The following is a 26,914-nucleotide window of genomic DNA, read 5'->3' as shown; positions in this document are numbered from 1 at the left end:
CTGATTAGGAGATTGAAGAAAGAATATTTGAAAGATGTACATGAGATATACAACAAAAGCTACGTTCGCTTATACCGGCGTAGTTGGAGCCAAGTGATTTAATCACCAAAGGTATAACGATTTACTTCTTTGAATATTTAATTGTAAAACCATATGAGTGTCCAAAAGGATCTTGAAAGTCAAGATCTAAAATTTTTTAAAACTTCCGGAGCGTTTTGGGCACGAGAAAACCGAGATCCAACAGTGGTATCAGAGCCAAGGTTTTTCTAAATCGTATGGTTTGATATTGAATAATTTATTCCTAACCACACAATAAAATTTTTGCAGAAAATTGATGCACCATTAAAAAGTTTATTTTTCCAGAAATAAAAAATAAAAAAATTTGGGGCTGCCCGGAACTGTTCCGGGCAGTGCACTGTGCGCGCAGGCGCGCATAGCGGGCTCCCCACAGCGCGCCTGTGCACGCCCTGCGCGCACAGGGCCCTTGCGGCTGCCCAAAACGTTCCGGCAGCGGGCGGGAAGCGCGTGCGGCTGCCCGGGAGTGTCTCGGGAACCGTGCTGGATGATGGGCTTGAATTGTTTGGGCCTAGGGTGCAATTTTCTGATTTTTCAAATTTTTGGGTAAAATTGATATTTTTGAAAATTGGTTCAATTTTTCTTTTTGTAAAATTAATTTTTAGAAAATTAATAACTTTCTTGTAAAATAAATAATTAGAATATGATTTTAATTATTTATGGTAAAATGAGTTTTACCCGAAATCAATTATTATTGATTTAATTGAAAATTAAATAAAGGAGTTTATTTAATTTATTAAATTCTTTAATAATTGTGGTGGTTAGTGATAAAATTATTAGATATATGATTTATCAATTAATTAATTTTTTTTAGTTAAATTGATGTTAATATTTGATATTAAATGCATGAAGGATGATCGAGAGCCTTGACCAATGTTAGGTGTATGTTAAGATATTTTACTGTTTCATTCATTTTGTTAATATTTGATATTATTAAGTGGGCCTAGTTTATGATCCGTTCCCACCCCATGAGATGTATCCCTTATGTGACATGGCTATTTAAATGTAATCATTAGAAATAGTGGGAGATCAAAACTGGAAGATGATGGGCCCGATGAACGAGATGAAGACATGTAAAATATTGGAAGCTCTTGTTATAGTTGCATTTACATCCCTGTATGCACCTAGATTTTGGACATGGATCCATGTATGGCTCACATGGATCTAATAGTGTTGGTGATCGATAATCTTTATTTATTGTTGAATGTCATATTATGATATATGCGATATATAGTAGTATGCATATATGTATATTATTAAATAATATAGTTGCATGAATCCGGCAAACATACAAACATGGCACGTGATTTTTAAATTAAAATGATGAGATAATTTTGAAATTAAAATCCCTTATTTTGAATATGAATTAAAATTCATATCATACCGTAAAAGTAAAAATTAAAAGAGTTTAATTTTTCCTTTCCTTCCATCAACCGTGGTTGCATGTTGATCGCTACCCGCGGACAATGTCTGGCTCATATTATTGGGGAGGCCTGGACACCGGAAAGCTGTGACTTCCACCGGACATATGATGTGAATTGAGTGGAACTCCCATGACTTAGGCTCACATTATTGTGGGAACTCATGGCGACCGTATACTACAATTCAATATTGATGGGTCGGTTTGACACGCGAAAATAAACGACGTCATATTATTGGGTCCTTAATAAACGTGAGGCAAAACACGCGGAGGTTGCATAGGGATGTAATTGGATTCTACCTTTTAGAAATTATAATTGGGTGATATTATTCGTGATTATAATTGGCTAATTGGACTCTACGTGCCCACTAAGGAAATACGATTTTTCTTTTTCATCAAAGGGTGGTGAAAATGTCAAAATAGTGGGAGGAAATTTATAAAATAAAAATCCATATTTTATATCTTAAAATTATTTTTAAAATAATCAGCAATTATTATTATGTTTCCATATCAATATATTTTCGATTTCGTCACATAATCTAATTTTGTTATTAACAAGCTAACCGAATCTAATTTTAAAGACTGGTTGGCAAGATTGTTCTGAATTCGGAGAGAATGGCATACAGACTAATGTCAGTCTTGCTGAACTGACAAAGCATGCAAAATGGTAGGACCATAGTATACAAGCTAAAGTGTAACATGCTCGCTTCTATGTCAAATGAACTGTAGGGACAGTTTGAGGAAATGTTGAATGCTGCTGACATTCGAATACACATGCAAGAGTTGCATGGTACATGAAACTCGTACAGTGATGCACACAATTTTAAAAGCTCATGACTACATGCATACAAGATGGGGCTCTCGTCCATGAGCGTGGTGTACATATGAATAGGCTTATTGAGAATGTGGTGCGCCTGGAATATCTGATTCCTAACGAGTTAATTTATGATATCAATTTGTTGTCTTTCCCTTCCTCATTTGACTGGGTTATGGTGAATTGAATAAGATAGTTGATAGCCTTGAAGAGCTAATCAATACGCTTATGACTTATGAGATCACCACAAAACATGGAATTGTTGTTTTTCTAATGGGCCTCTCGTCAGACGAAAAATGGCCTACAAGATAAGGGAAAGAAATGTTCTGCCCCTCACAAGAAAAACAAACCCAATAAGAGGCAAACTCTGAAGGACACTTAAAAGGCCTACAAAGCTCGATAAGTCAGAACATATTTATTTCACTGCAAGAAGTCCGGACATAAGAAATTATATGTGCCAGAAATGTTCTGGAAATGATAAGTGAATGTCCAAGTAAATATGATTTCAACAACAAACAAAAGAAAGTTAGATGATCAAATCTCACACAAATATGGCACGCTAGACTATGTCACATTTCCCAAAAAAGGATGCACAAACTAGTGGGAGAAGACATGTTTGACTTGTCAGACATAAATTCTCTACTTACTTGTGAGTTCTGTCTAAAAGGAAAAATGACCAAGACTCCATTCGATGGAAACGTGGAACATGCGCATGGTCTACTGGATTTTATCCACACAGACGTTTGTGGCCCGCTAAGTGTTAGCACAAAATATGGGCAATCCTACTTTATTACCTTTACTGATGATCATTCGAGGTATGGGTATTTTTATATGATGAAACACAAATCTGAAATATTTGAAAGGTTCAAAAAATTCAGATCTGAAGTAGAAAAACAGCTAGAAAGAAGTATTAAGACACTTCGATCTAATCGAGGTGGAGAATACTTGAGTGCTGAATTTTTTGGTTATCTAAAAGACAGTGAGATTCTCTCACAGTGGATCCACCAGCAACACCATAATTGAATGGTGTTTCTGCACGTCGTAATCGAACCTTCATGAACATGGTTCGATCCATGATGGGATTCACTGAATTGCCTACATCGTTTTGGGGCTTTGCGCATGAAACTGCGGCAATGTTGTTGAATAATGTCCATATTAAAGCAGTTGATAAAACACCATATGAGATATGGATGGGAAAAACTCCCAAATATTCTTACATGAGAATATGGGTTGTCCTGCTTACGTGAAGCAGACAGTGGGAGACATATTTGATAGTAAATCCACTTTGTGCTACCTTGTAGGATATCCAAAGAACTCAGTTTGATATTATTTCTATCACCCCTATGAAGCAAAATTGTTTGTTTCAAGAAATGTCACCTTTTGGGAAATGGAATTTCTATTAGATAGAAAAGACAAGATGATAGAACTTGAAGAAATTCAAGATACTCCCTCAACTATAGAATTTGAACCCATTTCCCAACAACCAGTAGTTGAAGTACAAGCTTCTAGAAGGTTTGATAGGGTTATTAGACGACCTGCAAGATATACGCTTCTTCATGAACAAAGCCATGATGAGCATTGTGTTGGATGTGATACAATGAATTTTAAAGAAGCAATAACTGATACTGATTCAACCAAATGGCTTGAAGCCATGCAGTCTAAAATGGACTCTATGTATTCAAACCAAGTCTGGACATTGGTGGATCCACCTGAGGGAATCGTTCCCATAGGATGCAAATGGATCTACAAAAGAAAGCTTGGGACGGATGGGAAGGTAGTGACCTTCAAAGCAAGACTGGTTGAAAAAGATTATAGTCAAAAGCAAGGATTTGCCTATGAGAAAATTTTTTCACCGGTTGCTATATTTAAGTCCATTAGAATACTACTAGCCATAGCATCATGGTATGACTATGAGATATGGCAAATGGATGTAAAGACTGCATTCCTCAATGAAGACATCAAAGAAGAAATTTATATGTCTCAACCTGAGGGATACACATAAGTAGGAAGTGAGCATAAGTATGCAAACTTTAGAGATCAATATATGGTCTCAAGCAGGAGTCAAGGAGTTGGAACCTCGTATTTGAAAGCACTATCAAAGAGTTTGGTTTTGCTAAGAATCCTGAGGAACCATGCGTGTACAAGAAAGTTAGTGGGAGTGTAGTGACATTCCAGGCACTTTATGTTGATGATATCCTACTCATTGGGAATGATATAGGATTATTGCAATCAACTAAAGTATGGTTAGCAAGTAAATTCTCCATGAAAGACATGGGTGAAGCATCCTATGTATTGGGAATACAAATCTATAAAGATAGATCAAAGAGGAAGCTGGGGCTCACCCAAGCCACTTATATCGATACCATTTTGAAGCGATTCTCTATGGAAGAGTCCATACTTACCAATGTGTCATGGTGTTGCTCTATCTAAAGCTTTGTGTTCCAAAACTGATGAAGAGATAGAGATGATGACACGTATTCCATATGCGTCAGCTATTGGTAGTATCATGTATGGTATGATATCGACACGTCCTGATGTTACTTACGCTCTGAGAGTTACAAGCAGATATCAGGCGAACCCTGGTCCAATGCATTGGAAGACTGTGAAAGATATTCTTATGTACTTGAGAAGGACTAAGAACTTGTTCATGGTCTATGGGGGTGGAGAATTGAAATTGGAAGGCTACACTGATTCTAGCTTCCAATGTGACGTAGATGATTCGAAATCGACCTCTGGCTTTGTATTCATGCTTAATGGTGTGGCCGTCTCTTGGAAAAGTTCCAAGCAAGACACCGTTATCGATTCCGCTACTGAAGTTGAATACATTGTTGCATCTGCTGCAGCCAAAGAGGCAATTTGGATGAGGAATTTTGTCCAAGAGTTGGGCGTTATTCCTAATGGAGTTGATCCAGTCCCGGTGTACTGCGACAACACTGGTGCCGTTGCGCGAGCAAAGGAACCAAGTTCTCATCAAAGATCCAAACATATACTGAGGAAGTTTCACATCATCCGAGAGATTGTGGGAAGAGGAGATATATCAGTCGAAAGACTCTCCTCTGCAGATAATATTGCTGATCCACTTACAAAGCCCTTGTCATGACCATTGTTTGATAAGCATCGCGAAGCAATGGGATTTAAGTAATGGGTAGTTGGCTCTAGGGCAAGTAGGAGATTGTTAGAGTAGATGCCCTGCAAGTCAACGGTTGGCTAGGGAATTTATTGACTCAAGTGTAATAAACAATCTTTATTTTAATATAATTTAACTTTTCATGGTCTTGTTTTACTTTATCTGTATACTCATGCAATCAGCATAGATAAAGTCCTTGATTATGCTTTAATACAAATGAATTGTAATTCGATGTTAAAATTCATTTGTAAACACTGCATATTCAAAATTCGTTCCTAGTCGATTCAGCCGCCTAAAACATGGATAAAGGTCGTTTGAGCTCGAGACTAGCATCTGTGATGTTGTGTACTGCGTTTCTTGGTAAGGGCATAGAGATGTCTAAACATGCAGATGGGTAGTCATATGATGATTATACCGAACAACCCTCCCTCGGAATTTCCAAATGGTTATCATTCATCGAGAGGATAAGTTCGTGGTTATGATTGTACACCATTAGTCCTTACGACCCGGGACAACACTGAGGCTCTATAAGCTAGGACTGTGCTTTGACTCGTTTACCGACTCCAGGAGAGTCATTAGGTGGCGAGGTTGGGTACAGTTGCGACACATATAGGAGCCAGTGTATTGTAGTCGGGGATTCACCGCTCACCTGCGGGTGTGGATATCCTATGTGATCTGATGAAATTATAGTGCGTGGAATCTCTGGCCAGAGTATGAGATGTACGTTAGAGAAGGAGTTCTCCAACCGTACATGCGATGCCACTATTTGTAGTTATCACATAGTTATCGAATTATTATGCAACCCTGAATGAACCAATGGTTGCAGATTCGATCGGGATATATGAGATGAAGGGATCGTACTGTACGTTAATCTTAATCGACTGGTTCTTGCAGGCACTATCAGTGATACCTAGGGGATCATGGGGCGATGCTACTAGACGCTCTTACCATGATCCGATGGGTGCAATCAGAAATGAGTTCTGACATTCTTGATCAAGGTGGTGATGAAAAGAATGGGGCTAACTAGGGTAAGCCCGAATAAGAATAAATGTTATTCTGAATCACAAAGAGTTGTGAACCCACGGCTAGCTATATCCCTGAATCATTGAGGGTCACACAAGTACTGGAGCACTTGTTCCCGTTGAGAGAATAAATTCAAGGAGTTGAATTTATATTATGATATAGTAAATTCAAGGAGTTGAATTTATGATAATTTAATTTTGAGAAAATAAATTCAAGGAGTTGAATTTATAAGATATTAAATTCAAGAAGTTGAATTTATGAATTTATAAAATTTAGAGAGAATAAATTCAAGGAATTGAATTTATATAATTTTAGAATTTAATTTATTAAACTCAAAAGTTGGGTTTATTAAATATTAAATTTAGGAGGTGATAAATTCAAGGAGTTGAATTTATAATTTAAATATTAAATTCAAAAGTTGAATTTATAATTGATTTAATTTATTAAACTCAAAAGTTGAGTTTATTAAATATTAAATTAAATATAATGAGAATATATTTAATGGGCTTGTAGGAGTACAAGTCCAACATACTAAATAATTAAAGTTATTAATGGACTTTGATTAATTAATTAAACTATTTGAACTAGCCAAATTAATTAATCAAACTCATTAATGTTAATTATGGGATTTAGGTTAAGACACTTGTTTTTAAGGAAATAAAAAGTTGACCTAGCCTCCAATTCTCAAGGGTGATGAACGAGAAGTACATGTACAATTCCTCCAATTTTATTTTGGCCACTTTTCAAGAAAAAGATATTTGAGTCCTCTCTCAAGTTTTTGATCTCAACGTAAAAACTTCTTTCAAATATTCTATTGCTATTTTAAAAAGGAACAAATCTTCTAGTCGTGGACCTGATTAGGAGATTGAAGAAAAAAGATATGAAAGATGTACGTGAGATATACAACAAGAGCTATGTTAGCTTATACCGGCGTAGTTGGAGCCAAGTGATTTAATCACCAAAGGTATAACAATTTACTTCTATGAATGTTTAATTGTAAAACTATATGAGTGTCTAAAAGGATCTTGAAAGTCAAGATCTAAAAAATTTTAAAACTTCCGCTGTGTTTTGGGCAGGAGAAAACCAAGATCCAACAAGATTGAAGCACGTGACTGGAGGTCCAATTGACGAGGCTCAAGCTACATTTATCCAAGGCTGATCAATTGTTGATAACATTCATTTGGCACAAGAGCTTCTTCAGAAGTATGGTTGCAAACATGGCTTGACTAGATGCACTCTTAAAGTTGACATTCAGAAAGCTTATGATACAGTAGATTGGGGTTTCTTGAAAGAGGTTCTCACTTTCCTTAATTTCCTGTTCAGATTTATAGGATGGATCATGGAATGCGTTTCTACTACATCCTATTCCATTGCATTCAATGGATAATTCCATGAGCTTCTTGAAGGTAAAATATGGCTTAAACAAGGAGACTCTCTTTCCCCTCTCTTATTTACACTTTGTCTTGAGGTGTTATCTCGATCACTCAAAAAAAAATGTCACGATCTCCAATGTTCGGTTTCCACTTGAAGTGTCTTAATACTCATATCACACATATGGCTTATGCAGATGACTTGCTTCTTTGCTCTCATGGTGATGCACTAAGTGTCTCTATGGTTATGAATTGTCTCACAAATTTTGGGAATATCGCGAAATTGAGAGTTAATTTCCTGAAATCCAGTATCTATATGGCTAGTATAGATACGGAGGTGCGACAAGACATTCTTGCACCAAAGGCTTCCACCTCGATGATCTACCATTCAGATATCTTGGTATCACATTGGCTTTGAAAAAACTGAGAACTTCTTATTATAGCATCTTGGTGGATAACATTGCTGCCAAAATCATATCATGGCCCCGTCAATGAAACGTCCCCTACTCGTTTTTCTTAAAATACTAGAATTTTTTTTTCTATCTAAAAATTCCTGCCGAATGCACTAATATATATATATATATATAAAAATCAAACGACAAACTATATCTAAAAATCAAAAGGAAATAATTCAAAACATAAAATCGTCAATCTTTTACCTAACCTAGCTTAGTAATATTTCAAAATAAAACAAACTCTATCATCCTCTCAAAACCACTCAAAAAACATCATAAAATTCCTAAAATCTTTAACGTAAACTTAAATCATAAACTTGATATTAAAGCAGAAAACTAGCGTTGGTCCTCGAGTTATATGCACCTTCAGTCCAGTAAGATCAACCATCAAGCCCCTCAACAACATCAACATCGTGCTCACCTGCATTGATCACACTTATTGAGTCTAATGACTCAGCAAACCATAATCTTGGTAACAAGTAATACATATACAATCAATCACATGCAATAGTGAAAATATTTTTACTTAAAATAACATTTCATGAACATGCATAAACATAAACGTTTTTCCTTTTATCATAAACATTTTCCTTTTCATCATATACGTATATGTTTTCTTTTTATTGAATTCGGATTGTTAATTGTGACTTTCGTATCAGCTGAAGGTCGATGGATCCATCTACGTATAACCTCAGTACTGGGCGGTGGGGGCATCAGCGAAACTCTCACCCGTCAACTGAGCCTTGGCCATACATATCATCATAATCATTGTATTATCGTGTTAGTCACAATTACTTCCCCTCCTTCAACTTTTCATATTTTCATCACTTATAAAAATTCAAGCATATATATAAAAATCATTTTTCTTTTAAACCAAGAATGCAAAATATCTTTTAGCATTAACGTTTTATCATAAAAATTTAAAATAAACATATTAACATATTTTACAGCATTCAGGGCACTACCAAGACGTTTACTATTTTCCAGGTGTAAAATGACTGTTTTACTCTCATACATTAAATTTCTCGATTTTGTCTTTTTCTTACTTTCGTTGACTCTAAATCATCCCAAATAATTATTTAAGCTTAAATTAAATTTCTCATATTTTTATTTAACTTAAATTCGGGGCTTTCTATTTATTTCGCAAATATTAATTCGTAGAGCGTTTAATTCTCGAATTAATTCAAACTTCATTATTAAATTCCCAAATTTTGAACATACACCTTTTATTCCTAAATTTCCCTCTTGAACCATGAATCGACCCCCATGGACCATGGTTTTAACCTTTAGCCATTAAAACCCTAAAAACTGAACCCTTAACTTAACCCTTGAGCCAACTCTCGGTTTCATCGAGCCATGCCCGAGCCACCTTGAGCCAACCTCTTCCCAAACCACCTATGGACCCTACTGACCAGCCATGACCCCTTGAACCAGCCCCTAGCCCGTTGCAACCTCCTGCACAAAGATAAGAGCATGTGCGAGTTCCTTCATCTTTGCGCCTATGAACCCTCTCACGCTAGGACTCCTTGCCCGAGCCTCCACTAGAGCCCAGACCTTTGTGGACAATTACTAGACCATGTCAGACATATCCTGGACCCCTGGCCAAGCCGCAATCCCCCTGCACCCGCTGTTATCCCTCGATTGGCTCGGGAAGAGTCATAGCTCGTTTGGACTCTTCCCTAGCCACCGTGCTTGAGTCCTAGCTTGGTTAGGACACCTTCTCACACCCAACCACATCCTGTTCGAGCCCTCGCCGGGCCATGCGACGTTTTTGGCTTCAATCGAACCCTTATGAATCCACATGCAATAAATTTGTTCCCCCTTGATCAACGGTGATGTCCAGCCTTTAAACCTTGACCTAGGGACCCTTAAGAACTCTTAAAATCCTCCATTTTGGTGTCCCTAAGATGGCAGCCCCTTCATGCATTAATCTTTCAAGTTTTGAAGTATAACCATACTTGTATTTGGCACGCACAAGCATAAAAACGAAAATATTCATAAGGAAATCAAGTTTTTTATGCAAATGATAATCAAACACGTAATAGGGTGTGATAGTTGAGAAAAAAGAGATTTATGGCGTGCCTTTGCGTATTTTACGCACGACAAATAAGTTGAGATGCGAAGAACGGCGACGAACGGAGGACCCTTGCTGATTTTCTTCAAGAAAATGTGATTTTCCCTTGCTGATATTCTCGTGTGTGCTGTTTTTGAGGGCTGCCAGGAGTCATGTGTATGTTGTGTGTGTTGGGCGTGGGTATGGGACTTAGCTTTAGGTGTTTAAGGATTATTTATTTGATAAATACACAAGTGTGCAAGCTTGGGCCCATTAGCATGACTTACTAGGCCCATTAAGCCCATTTTTGCATATTTAAAATATTTTGCTTAGGAAAGTTCGTGAAAATATTAGTCGAGTTCTCGAAAAATTCATATTTTAGATGAAAATCAAATATCGTTAAAAATTACGAGTCGGCGAATAAAATCATCTCAAAACTCCTTATTCTTAAAAATATCATAAAGAATCAACCTTATTTTAAATAATTATTTATTAAAAATATTTTCCATTTTTAGCCCCCGGTCTCCGTTCCTCGATCGCATCTCGAATAACCTTTTAGAATACAGTTTACATGCATTCATGTGGAAAGTACATTTTATACATACAACCATGCTCATCATATTCAATTAAGCAATTAAAATCATTTAATTTGCTATTTTTCATTTTCCTTTAATTTGCATGCAGTTAGATTACGTCATCTTTTTCGTTTGGACCTTACAGTCAATCTCTATCCTTTGCTGGGAAACTGGAGCTTATCAGGTCAGTGGCACAAAGCATGGATTGTTTATGGTTATTAGTCCTTCCATTCTCAATTTATATTATAGATGCTATCTATGCTTTATGCCGGAAATTTGTTTGGCATACCATGATTCCGCCTGTTGCTTGGAGCTTGGCGTGTCGACCTGTTGAGGATGAGGAGTGGGAATGAAGAATTTGAAAGCTTGGAATTATGTGTTGTTAACCAAAACATTGTTAAAAAATATATCTTAAAAAATATTGTCTCTAGATAAATGGGGAGCCACACTTATAGCCACTTTGGTAATATCTAGGAATGAATGGGCTTAAAGAAGAATCCCCTGTAATTAAACAAATCCTTCCTATTCGAGACATAATAATTTCGAAGGTAGGATAGATGAATGATGTTATCTTGAGCTTGAATTGATGGTTCACTCGTGATCGAGGGATATCAAGAGTGGTAGATCGGTTCGAGCACCTTTGAGAGTGCTTCAAACACAATATTCTCAATGAGCTGCAATAACTTGTGTTCTAAGAATGTAAATACCGATGAATTAGATCGAATTTATTTTCAAACAAAGCGAAAAATACTCGAAATAATCATTCATTAAGAAAGCTGATTAGTTTAAAGCTTTTAGCTTATGTCAACTGATTAACTGAAGTAAGGGGGACCAGTTCGAGCTTGTATTACTTCAATTATGGGAAAAACTGAACTAATATCAGCTGAACTGATCAAATCAATTTTAAAACGAAAGTTAAGTAGTTAAACACACAAAATATGTTTATGGATGTTCGGAGACTTCAACTGCTTCTACGTCACCCCTTCTACCACCTCGGGTAGGATCCACTAGAAGACTTTAGTTTATACAACGCCTTGTACAAACCCACTTAGCTTAGGACTTACACTACTGCCTAACTGAACTCCTAGTCTAGACTGAAGGCATCAACTTCCAGCCAACACTTGTTTAATGTCTATGTGTTAAGACTACATACACAAGTTTAACGTCTTTGTGCAAGACTCACTCAACTTATCAATAATGTGAGAACCCAATACCTAAAATAGGCCCAGCCCATTTCCAGATTTAATTTAAATAAACCCAATCCATTTTCCCCTAAATATATCCCGTAACATCCCCGTGTTTTTCCCCTGCAACCCGTCTCTTTTCTCCTCTTTCTGCATCAGTTGTGCAGCGCCACCGGTGGTCGGAGAATAGTGCAGCAGCTTAGCAACTTTCTTCCTCCCTTCTATTAGCTTCTTTCCTGCCATGAATCGGAAATTGATGAGCTCAATTGGTTTGTTTTTCTAGCTCCTATGTGCGTAGACTTTGATTCGGTTTTAGCTTGTATTTTGACTGTGAACAGTGTTTCCGACGATATTTCCGGTGAACTACTTCTGCGAGATCACTATTGTGCGTTTTAGCCTAGATTATTGAGGTTATATCGTTGAAAGAGTTTCATCAGGAAGTCTATAAGAAATTACAGTGGCAATGTAAGTTGTAGTTGAGGTACGCTTAAACCTATATCATTATGATGCTTATATTGACGTGTAAGAATATTCGGTTAATTTTGTTTGCTATTATGTGCCTTGAATGTTTATTCTGTTTCATTCATGCATTAATTGTGTTGGCATAACATATTGAGCATTGACTCCTTTAAAGGCGATTTATGTTGATTCTGTTGAGATATATTGAGACATCAGAGGGAAGAGTCGGTTAGGATTAGCCACATTCCCAGATGACAGGTAGGGACGAACGACTTAGCTACTCGCATTCCCGATGCTACGTGCATAGACAAGCGGCGATTTGATTCTGCATTCCTGGCAGGGGTGGCCACTGTTACTGTTTATGATGCTATTCGTTTGGACTCCATTTGGTATCCGTTATTCCATTGTAACATTCATGCATCGCATGTCATTGCATTTACTTGGTATTATCACATGTCTTTTATATACGTCGTAATTTTACTGGTTTGTCGTACTGAGGTCCGACCCCTGTTTTCTTTTTATGTTGTAGTTGTTTTTTATGCCATAGCAGGTCATTCCAGGAGATTTGACGCGTCTGGTGGAGCGTCAGCAAGTAGTACCCAATAGTCAGTTGGTTTGTGTCTTAGTTCCTAGATATCTATATATTATATTGGTTTGATACATTTGCCAGGGAGATGTCCTGTGTAGCTGTATGGTGATATTTTTATTTGTTTTGGATTTTATTTGTGGTATGTTGTGTCTAATCCTGGCCAGTGCGGCTGTAGGATATTTGTTTGGTTGATTGTGAACTTCTTGTTACTTTCGAGCGTATATTGATTTTGTTGTGTTCAAATTTTTGGGATGTCCTACTTACGCGGAGGCCATGCCAAAATTTATATAGGCCCAAATGAACGTTTTAAACTCGTTTTCGATTCAATCCTTGTCGTTTGGTAATTAAATATTAATTAAGAGCATGGGCCCTCAAAGTTTGGTATCAGAGCGTAACTGGGATATGCTCGAATTAGAGTTTAGGACACTCGAGTTTAGACACAAATAAAATGATTGTGCATGTGTTTGATTATTTACTCTTACTTGTTTCTATGTTTTGAATTAATTGAATTAGCATGACTAGAGCGTATATTTGATTAAGTTTTGACATTTAGTTTAAAAATTGCCTATTAGTTTAAGTTTATGCTCGTATACTAAACCGATTATTTTGTTTATGTCTGTGGATTAAATCCTTGTGTCTTGTAGATGGCACCTAGACGTAAGGACATAAAAGGAAAGGAATTTGTTCAGGAATCTGAAGCTCCTAATGTGAGAGGACGAAGCACAAAATGTTAACGTTGAGCATGAAGTGGATCAATTGACTAGAAGAATGGGTGAAATTGAACTAGTGATATCCCAATTTCAGAACATGCATTCTCCTCGATTCTTTGGAAATGAAGATGGTGAGAAAGCTGTAGCATGGTTAAAAACTATGAAACACTTGTTTAATATGTTGGAGTACACTCTTGATTTGCAGATTAAGTTGGCTATTTTTCAATTAAAAGACAGAGCTCAGTTATTGTGGGAAACTACTGAGGAAGCTCTGAAAGAATCAGGTGAAAGAATTACTTGGGATGTAATTTGCACCCAGTTTGCTCGAGAGTATTCACCGCCTTCGTATTATTCAGCCAAGGAAGCTGAATTCAATAGATTGACTCAAGGTAGCATGATTTTAGAAAAGTATGCCTCTCAATTTTCAGCGCTTCTTGCGTATGTTCCTCATGTTTCTAGCAGTGATCGGAACAAGCTATCGCATTTTATTCAAGGATTGAATCGAACCATTTGCACTTTAGTAGTAGCTGGAGCGCCTGTTACTTATGCCGATGTTGTAGAGAAACCAAGAATGTGGAGGCAAGTCTACTTTTGGAAGAACCACGATCAGTTCAACCATATTTTCCTCAGAGTTTCGGGGGCAATGTGCCGATGCCAGTGGGTGCACCACTATACTGTCCTTTACTGCCGTATCAGCCTTCGCAGTCTTATCAACAACCAAAGCAGCAAAACTTTAAGGCCAAAAGAAAACAGTTCAAGAAACAGACTTGTAGTAGTTCTTCTAGTTCAGGCAGTCAGCGTGGAAGTTCAGTTGGATCACCAGGTGGAGTATTTTGTGATCGTTGTGTGGTAAGCATTTCAGTACTCAGTGTACGGGAGTTCATGGATCTTGTAATATCTGTGGGCAAGTTGGACATTATGCTAGAGTATGTCCGAATGTAGTAACACTAGAATTTCAGCAACCTCAGTTTGGTCAGGGTTTTAGAGGACAAGCAACTAGACCTTTTGTCCCGACTCAGTCTTTTCAGCAGCCTGGCTATCCTCAGCCTAGAGTTTCTACACAACAGCGTTTTCCAAGGCCACAACATGCTCGAGTTCATGCTTTAACTTAGGATCAAGTTCAAGACGCACCAGGCAGAGTTATTGCAGGTATCTGTCTTATTTTTAATCATCCTGCGCGTATATTGATAGACACGAGAGCTTCTCATTCATTTGTATCTGTTGTATTTGTTGATGAGCATGAGATTGCTACTACTCCGTTGATAGATACTGTGTCAGTCTTTACTCCTGTCGGTATGTGTTTGATGTCTCATGAGATAATTCTGAATTGTGTGATTAGATTTGATGATTATATTATGATAACTAATCTAATCAAGCTAGATATGTCTGAATTCGACTGTATTTTGGGAATGGATACTATGTCAAATTATCGAGCTACCGTTGATTGTTTCCATGGAGTTGTCAGACTCAGACCGTATTATAGCAGTAAATGAAATTTTTACGGTATTGATTCACAATCACGTATTCCATTAGTGTCAGCAATTGAAATGTTTAGAATCTTGTCAAGAGAAATGTTTAGAATCTTGTCAACAGGAAATGAAGGATTCATGATCTATGCACTTGATGCGACACCGGGAAAAATATTTGAAGTTTCAGATATTCTTGTTGTCAAAGTATTTCCTGATGTATTTCTAGATGAAATTCCTGGATTTCCACCCCAGAGGGAAATCGATTTTTATCATTGAGTTGGTGTCCGGGACAAATCCTATTTCTAGAGCACCATATCGTTTGGCTCCAGCGGAATTGAAAGAACTTAAAGAGCAATCACAGGACTTACTGGAAAAAGGCTATATTAGACCAAGCATGTCACATTGGGGAGCTCCAGTATTGTTTGTAAAGAAGAAAGACGGAACGATGAGAATGTGCATTGATTACAGGCAGTTGAACAAAGCTACTGTGAAGAATATGTATCCTCTGTCCCGTATCGATGACTTGTTTGATCAGTTGCAGGGTACATCAGTGTATTCAAAGACCGATCTTCGTTCTGGATACCATTAGCTTAGAGTTCGAGAGAAAGATGTTCCGATGACAGCATTTTGAACACGTTATGGACATTATGAATTTCTAGTTGTGCTTTTTGGATTGACTAATGCTCCAGCGATTTTTATGGATTTGATGAATCGTGTTTTTCGAGAATTTATAGACAGGTTCGTTATTGTCTTCATAGATGACATTCTGATTTATTCAAAACAAAAAGAAGGAGCATCGAGAACATTTAAGGTTGGTCCTCCAAACACACAGAGCAGCGCAATTGTATGCAAAATTTTATAAATGTGAATTCTGACTAGATAGAGTAATATTTCTGGGTCATGTTATATCAGCTCAAGGAGTATCAGTGGATCCTAATAAAGTGGAAGTTGTTATCAATTGGCCAACACCGACGAATATTTCCGATATTCACAGTTTCTTGGGTTTGGAGGGATATTATAGGCGTTTTATTGAAGGATTTTCTATTATAGCAAAGCTTATGACCCAATTAACGCAAAAAGATCGAAATTTTGAGTGGACTGATGAATGTGAGTCAAGTTTTCAGACTTTGAAGGAAAAGTTGACAACAGCTCCCCTGCTAACTTTGCCATCAGGCTCAGGAAGATATGTAGTTTGTTCAGATGCATCTCTAAATGGACTTGGTTGTGTTCTAATGCAAAATGGGCGAGTGATTGCATATTCTTCTTGTCACTTGAAGCCGCATGAGACCCGATATCCAGTCCATGACTTAGAGTTGTTTTCCATTGTGTTTGCATTGAAGTTATGGCGTTATTATCTGTACGGTGAACAGTTTGTGATTTATTCGGATCACAAGAGTCTTAAATATCTTTTCACACAACTTGACTTGAACATGAGACAACGTCGATTGATGTAGTTACTGAAAGACTTTGATTGTGAGATTCAGTATCAATCAGGTCGAATGAATCTTGTTGCAGATGCCCTCAGTAGGAAAGTTCAGAATGCTATGCTGACATCTTTGACTATCTCTAAAGTTCACAAGCACTTGGGAACTTCAGGATGGACTTATCAGATCAGTGGAGACTACTTTATAGTGTCATCTATTCAAGTCGAGCCATAGATTTTATCCAACATCAAAGCAGCACAGAAAACTAATCTGCATATCCATAGATTAAAAGAATTGTCTCGAACAGGTCAGACAGAAAAATTTAGTGTTGTCTCAGATGGTAGTCTGCGCTTTAATGGTAGAATTGTGGTTCCTAATTTGATAGATTTGAAAGAATCTATAATACGGGAAGCACATTGTAGTCAACACAGTATTCATCCAGGAATTCGAAAGATGTATCATACCTTGAGAGCTCATTATTTGTGGGAAGGTATGAAGAAAGATATTTCTCATTTTGTGGCTAAATGTTTAAGGTGCCAACAAGTTAAAGCCGAGAGAATGAAACCTGATGGAATGTTACATAGTCTTGAAGTGCCGCAGTGGAATTGGGAGCACATTGCTATGGAATTTGTGACTCATCTACCTCGTTCTAATCGTGGTTGTGATACGATTTGGGTGATTGTTGATAGATTTTCCAAATCAGCTCATTTTATTCTATATGATCGTACTTGTACTTATATGAAAATTGTGAAATTGTACATTGATCATATAGTAAGATTGCATGGTGTGCCAGTAGCCATAGTATCCGTTCGTGATCCAAGGTTTGCTTCGAACTTTTGGGAAAGTTTGCAATCAGCTTTGGGTTCAAAGTTGGCTATGAGCACCGGTTATCACCCACAGACAGATGGTCAGTCAGAAAAAACAATTCAAACGCTTGAAGACTGGTTACGGGCAGTGGTGGTGGATTTCAAAGGTGGTTGGCAAGAATCATTGTCTTTGGTTGAATTCTCTTACAGCAATAGTTTTCAGGCAACAATCGGTATGATACCATTTGAAGCTTTGTATGGAAGAAAGTGCAGATCGCCGATATGTTGGGAAGATGTAAGAGAAAGACAGATTACAAAATCAGAATTTATTCAAGAAATGAAAGATAAAGTTGAATTGATCAGAAAAAGGATGAAAGCAGCCCAAGATCGTCAAGCCAGTTATGCTAATAAAAGGCGTAGACCTTTAGAGTTCCAAGTGGGAGATTATGTTTTCTTGAAATTATCACCATTCTGGGGTACATGAGATTTGGACATAAAGGGAAGTTAGCTCCGTGTTATATTGGTCTCTATGTGATTGTTGAGAGGATTGGCACATTGGCTTATCCTTTAGACTTGCCGCCGAGTTTGTCTTTGATACATAATGTGTTTCATGTATCTATTTTGCGGAAGTATGAGTCAGATCCGTCTCATATCTTGAATGTCAAGGATGTGGAGTTAGATAGTTCCCTTAGCTATGTTGAACATCCAATGCAAATTTTGGACCACAAGGAAAAACAACTCAGGAGCAAGACGATTCCATTGGTTTTGGTACAATGGAGTAGAAATGGAAGAGAAGAATCTACATGGGAATTAGAGGCAAAGATGCGACAAGAATGGCCTCATTTGTTTGAGAATGTAATGAATTACGCGACGTATTCTAAATTTTCTATGTATTATCAGTCTAATGTTTTGGATATCGGTGTTGTGTGTTAGATTTCGAGGATAAAATCTTTTATTAGTGGGGAAGAATGTGATAGCCCAATACCTAAAATAGGCCCAGCCCATTTCCAGATTTAATTTAAATAAACCCACCCATTTTCCCCTAAATCTATCCCGTAACATCCCCATGTTTTTCCCCTGCAACCCGTCTCTTTTCTCCTCTTTCTACATCAGTTGCGCAATGCCACCGGTGGTCGAAGAGTAGTGCAGCAACTTAGCAACTTTCTTCCTCCCTTCTATTAGCTTCTTTCCTGCCATGAATCGGAAGGTGATGAGCTCGATTAGTTTGTTTTTCCAGCTCCTATGCGCATAGACATTGAATCGGTTTTAGCTTGTATTTTGACTGTGAACAGTGTTTCCGGCGACATTTCCGGCGAACTACTTCTGCAAGATCACTATTGTGCGTTTTAGCCTAGATTATTGAGGTTATATCGTTGGACGAGTTTCATCAGGAAGTCCTTAAGAAATTATTGTGGTATTGTAAGTTTTAGTTGAGGTATGCTCAAACCTATATCATTATAACGCTTATATTGGCGTGTAAGAATATTAGGTGAATGTTGTTTGCTATTATGTGCCTTGAATGTTTATTCTGTTACATTCATGCATTAATTGTGTTGGCATAACATATTGAGCCTTGACTCCTTTAACGGCGATTTATGTTGATTCTGTTAAGATATATTGAGTCATGAGAGAGACAAGTGGGTTAGGATTAGCCACATTCCCAGATGATAGCTAGGGACGAGCGACTTAGCTAATCGCATTCCCGATGCTACGTGCAAGGACGAGCGGCGATTTGATGCTGCATTCCTGGCACGGGTGGCCATTGTTACTGTTGATGATGTTATTCATTTGGACTCCATTTGGTATCCCTTATTCCATTGTACCTGTAACGCCCCGAAATTTAGGAGTCCACGCAAACCAAATGCATGCAATTATTAAATTCCTTTGTATTTTAATTATATGTTTTAATTGCATAAATTAATTATGTTGTGCATATTGACATGTTTAAAATATATTTTTACATGATTGCATTAAAAATATATTTTTTAAAGGTTATTCGAGTTGCGATCGAGGGACGGAGACCGAGAGCTGAAAAATAGAAAATGTTTTTATTGGATAATTGTTTTTAATTATTTAAAATATGGGTGATGTTTTTTATTATTTTTGAAAATAAGGAGTTTAGAGGTGAATTTATACGCCGAGACGTAATTTTTATCGGTGTTAGATTTTCAACAAAAATGCAAACGTTTTGGTAACCCGGCTAATAAATTCACAAAATTATTTTAAATATTTTAATTAATTACTAATGGGCTAAGTAGGCTTAATTAAGTTGTTAATGGGCCTAAACTAGCAATTAGAATTTAATTAGGATTTTAAGCATTATTTAAAAGCTAAAACCTACCCCAACCCATCATTGTCACGGCCACACACCCACAAACAAATCAAACTCTCCCCTTACAAAATTCTTCACGGCACACACACAATTTTGAAAAGGAATTTTCGAAGGTTGCAAAGAAAAATTCAAGCCAAGGATCTTCGGGTCGTCGTTCTTCAATCGTCAACGAATAATCGTACGTTAATACGCAAAGGCACGCCATATTCTTTCTTTCAAACATCTATTGAACCATAGTATTTTATTTAATTGAATTTGCATGAAAAACAAATGCATCATGAAACAATTTTCGTTTTTGTGGCATATGTCAATTTTAAAGCTTGTATTTTCATCCAAAATCATGTTTATAAATATGATATAAAGGGGCTGCCATGATTAGAATAGGGTTGAGGGTTGAATTTACATGTTTTAGAGAGTCCCAATTTACCCCAATATGCTGCAAACGTGAATAAGAACAAGCTGGATGCCATCGGGTAGCATGGGGTTTGAGGGGCACGGGTTATGAACTTGGATGCTTGGCTTGGCTTTGGTGGGGACCAGGACTTGGCTAGGGTCCTTGAAGGGTCTGGGGCAGGGTCCTAGCCATGCTAGGACCCGAGTTAAGAGGGCTGGGAAGAGTCCTAGCAAGTTAGGACTCCACCCGAGAAGCATGGGAGAGATGTGCAGGTACAGCAACTTGTGCATGGTGAAGGAGCTCGGCCAGAGGGCTTGGGCTGGGTTAAGCTAGGTCCTTTAGGGTCTAGAGAAGGTGGTCCAGGGTTGGGACAGGGGCTGGTATGGTTGGGTTCAGGCAGGGCACGATCAGGAACAAGAAACGTGAGGGAAGAGCTATTACCCAGCGAGGCTGCTATTGTGTTCAGTAGGTGGCTGCTCGCGTCCAGGGGTTTGGGTCGGTCTGGGCTTGGTCTAGGCATGGTCTGGGGAAGGTTAGGGTCAAGGGTGGTCAGTGGTTAGACTGCTAGAAGAGTCCTAGGCAACTAGGAAACCCAATTCAAGAAAGACACTAACACACGCACACAAGCATGCAAACGGGCCTTCTGTCCAGCACGTTTTTGAGCGGGCCAGGGCTATTTTTGTGCTGGGCTTGGTCAGTAGGGTCCCTAGGTGGGTTGGCTAGGTTTTGGTTCAAGGCGGCTCGGGCGTGGCTCGAGTAAATTAGTAGATGGCTCGGTGTGTTCAGTAGGGTGTCAAAAACAAAAATTAAAAGGCTAAAATTGAATCCATGGGTCCACGGGTGTGTCTCATGACTTGGAAGGGTAGAATAAATCATAAAAAGGTTATGTTAAAAATTTGGGATCAAAATAACGAGTTTTGGGTTTATTCGAGATTTAATCGCCGCACGAAACGCTAATTAACGAGTTAAGTGAAACGCCTAGTTTTAAGCTTTATAAAATTATGAAAAATTAGGTTTAATCTTAAATAATTATTAAAAGCTTAATTTTTTAATTTGGGAATTTTATATTAAGGTTTGGTTTAATTCGAGATTAAAACGCATTAATACGTTATATTTAAAGATTAATTTAAAAGTCGTCGAATTAAGCTAAATAAAAATATGAGAAAATTCATGTAAGCTTAAATAATTATTTAGGACATGTTAGAGTCAATAAAATTAATAAAATGTCAAAAACGTGAAATTTTACGTCTAGGGGTAAAACGGTCTTTTTACACCTAAGAATTAGTAAACGTCATGGCAGTGTCTTGAATGCTGTTTTATATGTTAATATGATTATTTTCAATGATTATGGATGTTTATATGTTAATATGTCAATTTGAAATGTTTATGGATTTTTAAGACGTTAATATGTTTAATGTTTTATGATTTAATATGCTAAAACGTTTATTTTAAATGTTTATGATCTAAACGTTTATTTTAAACGTTTATAAAATTAAAATGTTTATTTTAAAACTGTTCATAGATGTTTATGATTTTTAATAATGATTTTTAAATGTCTATGATTTTTATGATTTAAATATGGGCATTTAAAAGACATGTTGCATGCTTGGTTTCAAAATAAAAATGATATTATGCATGTTTTTATTAAGTGATGATAAAATGTTGAAGGACGTGAAGGATTGTGACTACTACATGTTGGAAATATCGTGAGGGTTATGGTTCCAGTGGGAGCCCGACGATCGTGTTTCCTTGGATACGAATACGAATACGAATATCTTAATACGTTAGCCAAGGCCCAGTTGATCGGTGAGAGTGTTGCTGGTGTCCCCGCCGCCCAGTAATGTGGTTTCTTCAGATGGATCCATCGCCCAATACGATCAAGAATACGAGTCACAATCACGATCTGAATTCAACAAACACGAACATGAACATGAATACGAATATAAATATGGATACGAATATGGATATGAATATGAATTTGAATACGAATATGAATATGAGTATGTTTATGTTTTTATGAAAATGTTTTTATGCATCATGAAAATGTTTACGAAAATGTTTAAGTTTATGCATCTTCATGAAAATGATATTTTAAGTACAAGTTTTTTTCACCGTTATATGTTAACTGTATTACGTATTATTTGTTATCAAGAATATGATGTGTTGAGTCTTTAGACTCACTAGGTGTGATTGATGCAGGTGATTATGATAATATGTTAATGGAGGTCTTGATGGTTGATCTGACTGGACTGGAGGTGCACATAACCCGAGGATCGACGCTAGTTTTCTGTACTAGTTATGATTCATGATTTTAAGTTATGTTAAAGATGTCTTTACGACCTTTATTTATGTTACGAGAGATTTTTGAGAGGTTATAGTATGGGCTATACTTTTCAAATAATGTTTTTGGGTTTATAAAATAGTTGGTTGTTTTACTTTTAAAATGGTTCCAAAATATTTTATAATTCGGCCGAATGCTATGTGAGGTTTGGAAAAAAAAATTTCTAGTACTTTTTAAGAAAACGAATAAGCAGACGTTTCAGTTGGTATCAGAGCAAAGGTCTTGTAAAGGGTTGTGCCACCAGCAGCGCCAGAAGGATCAGTCGTCAAGCCTCAATTTGTAAGTTTATATGCTTTATATGAAATTTATGATGTTACCTGTATAATTATATGAATTATATGTTTCAGTAACATGTTTAATAGCTTTATGAGGATATAGGATTTATATGCTTTATAATTTTTATACGTGATACGATATGTAATAAGAAGTTATTTAATTTCAACGCATGTTGTTTTTGTGGTGGAATTGGACTATGTTGATTTTGGGTTTTTGTATTGACGTTTTACTTTTTAGGCCATAAGTTAATCGTGAATATTCTGAATATTTTTGGGACACGTAGATATATTTTTCTAAGAAAATATTAATGATTCGAGGATTTGCAATGACTTGGGAGTAAGAAAATGTATAAATTGAGATTTTAAGTTTTAATGAAAGGTAAGATTGGTTATAGGAATTGATTTTGGATAAATAAGTTTAAATTTATCGAAATTATGTCATGGGAAAACTGTAAAAGAAAATAAGAATGCCAAGATCTTATGGGTTAATCATAGGAATTTTGAAATTAAGGACCCATTTAGGAAAATTTTTGAGGAAATTAATAATTAATTTTGCAATTTTTTTAAGAAATTTGGGAACTAGTTTAGCAATAAGCGAAAATTGAATGGGTTAAATTATAAGAATTTTCGATGATTTAGACTTTTAAGAATATTTGGAACTTTAGAATATTTTGGTTATAATGTTACAAGAAATTTTAATTAAGGGTTTTAAGGATGAATCGATATTAGGCTTAAAAATCTAAACGTTAGCGGATGCGTTTGGGATTTTAAGATTGAAATTTGATAAGTTGATGAACATTTGGGGTATAAAATAAGAAAGTAAAATACGATAAGTATGACTATCGATCTTTTATATTGGGAATTGTAAGAAAAATTGAAATTCGAGGTTATAATAGTAACAACATAAGTCATTATGGGTATTTTTAAGTTGTAATTTGCAAATAAGGATTTAGAAGGAAAATTTAATTTGGATCAAGGAGACGTAAGTACATTCTAAAACTTAAGTTTTATCAGAGTAGCGCAGCGGAAGCATGATTTTTGGGATACTAGAACTAATTCTAAACTTTTGATTATCAAGGAAAACGAATTTCGGGGACGAAATTCAATATAAGGAGGGAAGATTGTAACGCCCCGAAAATTTAGGAGTCCACGCGAACCACATGCATGCAATTATTAAATTCCTTTGTATTTTAATTATATGTTTTAATTGCATAAATTAATTATGTTGTGCATATTGACATGTTTAAAATATATTTTTACATGATTGCATTAAAAATATATTTTTTAAAGGTTATTCGAGTTGCGATCGAGGAATGGAGACCGATGGCTGAAAAATAGAAAATGTTTTTATTGGATAATTGTTTTTAATTATTTAAAATAAGGGTGATGTTTTTTATTATTTTTGAAAATAATGGGTTTTGAGGTGAATTTATACGTCGAGACGTAATTTTTATCGGTGTTAGATTTTCAACAAAAATGCAAACGTTTTGGTAACCCGGCTAATAAATTCACAAAATTATTTTAAATATTTTAATTAATTACTAATGGGCTAGGTAGGCTTAATTAAGTTGTTAATGGGCCTAAACTAGCAATTAGAATTTAATTAGGATTTTAAGCATTATTTAAAAGTTAAAACCTACCCCAACCCATCATTGTCACGGCCACACACCCACAAACAAATCAAACTCTCCCCTTACAAAATTCTTCACGGCACACACACAATTTTGAAAAGGAATTTTCGAAGGTTGCAAAGAAAAATTCAAGCCAAGGATCTTCGGGTCGTCGTTCTTCAATCGTCAACGAATAATCGTACGTTAATACGCAAAGGCACGCCATATTCTTTCTTTCAAACATCTATTACACCATAGTATTTTATTTAATTGAATTTGCATGAAAAACAAATGCATCATGAAACAATTTTCGTTTTTGTGGCATATGTCAATTTTATAGCTTGTATTTTCATCCAAAATCATGTTTATAAATATGATATAAAGGGGTTGCCATGATTAGAATAGGGTTGAGGGTTGAATTTACATGTTTTAGAGAGTCCCAATTTACCCCAATATGCTGCAAACGTGAATAAGAACAAGCTGGATGCCATCGGGTAGCATGGGTTTTGAGGGGCACGGGTTATGAACTCGGATGATTGGCTTGGCTTTGGTGGGGACCAGGACTTGGCTAGGGTCCTTGAAGGGTCGGGGGCAGGGTCCTAGCCATGCTAGGACCCGAGTTAAGAGGGCTGGGAAGAGTCCTAGCAAGCTAGGACTCCACCCGAGAAGCATGGGAGAGATGTGCAGGTACAGCAACTTGTGCATGGTGAAGGAGCTCGGCCAGAGGGCTTGGGCTGGGCTAAGCTAGGTCCTTTAGGGTCTAGAGAAGGTGTTCCAGGGTTAGGACAGGGGCTGGTATGGTTGGGTTCAGGCAGGGCACGAGCAGGAACAAGAAACGTGAGGGAAGAGCTATTACCCAGCGAGGCTGCTATTGTGTTCAGTAGGTGGCTGCTCGCGTCCAGGGGTTTGGGTCGGTCTGGGCTTGGTCTAGGCATGGTCCGGGGAAGGTTAGGGTCAAGGGTTGTCAGTGGTTAGACGGCTACAAGAGTCCTAGGCAACTAGGAAACCCAATTCAAGAAAGACACTAACACACGCCCACAAGCATGCAAACGGGCCTTCTGTCCAGCACGTTTTTGAGCGGGCCAGGGCTGATTTTTGGGCTGGGCTTGGTCAGTAGGGTCCCTAGGTGGGTTGGCTAGGTTTTGGTTCAAGGCGGCTCGGGCGTGGCTCGAGTAAATTAGTAGATCGCTCGGTGTGTTCGGTAGGGTGTCAAAAACAAAAATTAAAAGGCTAAAATTGAATCCATGGGTCCACGGGTGTGTCTCATGACTTGGAAGGGTAGAATAAATCATAAAAAGGTTATGTTAAAAATTTGGGATCAAAATAACGAGTTTTGGATTTATTCGGGATTTAATCGCCGCACGAAACGCTAATTAACGAGTTAAGTGAAACGCCTAGTTTTAAACTTTATAAAATTATGAAAAATTAGGTTTAATCTTAAATAATTATTAAAAGCTTAATTTTTTAATTTGGGAATTTTATATTAAGGTTTGGTTTAATTCGAGATTAAAACGCATTAATACGTTATATTTAAAGATTAATTTAAAAGTCGTCGAATTAAGCTAAATAAAAATATGAGAAAATTCATGTAAACTTAAATAATTATTTAGGACATGTTAGAGTCAATAAAATTAAGAAAATGTCAAAAACGTGAAATTTTACGTCTAGTGGTAAAACGATCTTTTTACACCTAAAAATTAGTAAACGTCATTGCAGTGTCTTGAATAATGTTTTATATGTTAATATGATTATTTTCAATGATTATGGATGTTTATATGTTAATATGTCTATTTGAAATGTTTATGGATTTTTAAGACGTTAATATGTTTAATGTTTTATTATTTAATATGCTAAAACGTTTATTTTAAATATTTATTTTAAACGTTTATAAAATTAAAATGTTTATTTTAAAACTGTTCATAGATGTTTATGATTTTTAATAATGATTTTTAAATGTCTCTGATTTTTATGATTTAAATATGGGCATTTAAAAGACATGTTGCATGCTTGGTTTCAAAATAAAAATGATATTATGCATGTTTTTATTAAGTGATGATAAAATGTTGAAGGACGTGAAGGATTGTGACTACTACATGTTGAAAATATCGTGAGGGTTATGGTTCCAGTGGGAGCCCGACGATCGTGTTTCCTTGGATACGAATACGAATACGAATACGAATATCTTAATACGTTAGCCAAGGCCCAGTTGATCGGTGAGAGTGTTGCTGGTGTCCCCGCCGCCCAGTAATGTGGTTTCTTTAGATGGATCCATCGCCCAATACGATCAAGAATACGAGTCACAATCACGATCTGAATTCAACAAACACGAACATGAACATGAATACGAATATGAATATGGATACGAATATGGATATGCATATGAATTTGAATACGAATATGAATATGAGT

General features: G+C 36.6%; 1 protein-coding gene across 1 annotated transcript; it reads left to right on the top strand.

Annotated features, from left to right (window-relative positions):
• The first annotated feature begins 18,033 nt into the window (after positions 1 to 18,033).
• LOC142550646 (uncharacterized) lies at positions 18,034 to 18,486 on the top strand. The gene has a single exon (XM_075659726.1). It carries the CDS (start codon positions 18,034 to 18,036, stop codon positions 18,484 to 18,486), a length of 453 nt encoding a protein of 150 aa, XP_075515841.1.
• The last annotated feature ends 8,428 nt before the right edge of the window (positions 18,487 to 26,914 follow it).

The sequence above is a fragment of the Primulina tabacum genome, chromosome 7, assembly GCF_025594145.1.
Source record: "Primulina tabacum isolate GXHZ01 chromosome 7, ASM2559414v2, whole genome shotgun sequence".
NCBI classification, from domain to species: domain Eukaryota; kingdom Viridiplantae; phylum Streptophyta; class Magnoliopsida; order Lamiales; family Gesneriaceae; genus Primulina; species Primulina tabacum.
Note: the sequence above shows the minus strand (reverse complement) of the source record. Positions and strands in the feature narration are given on the sequence as shown.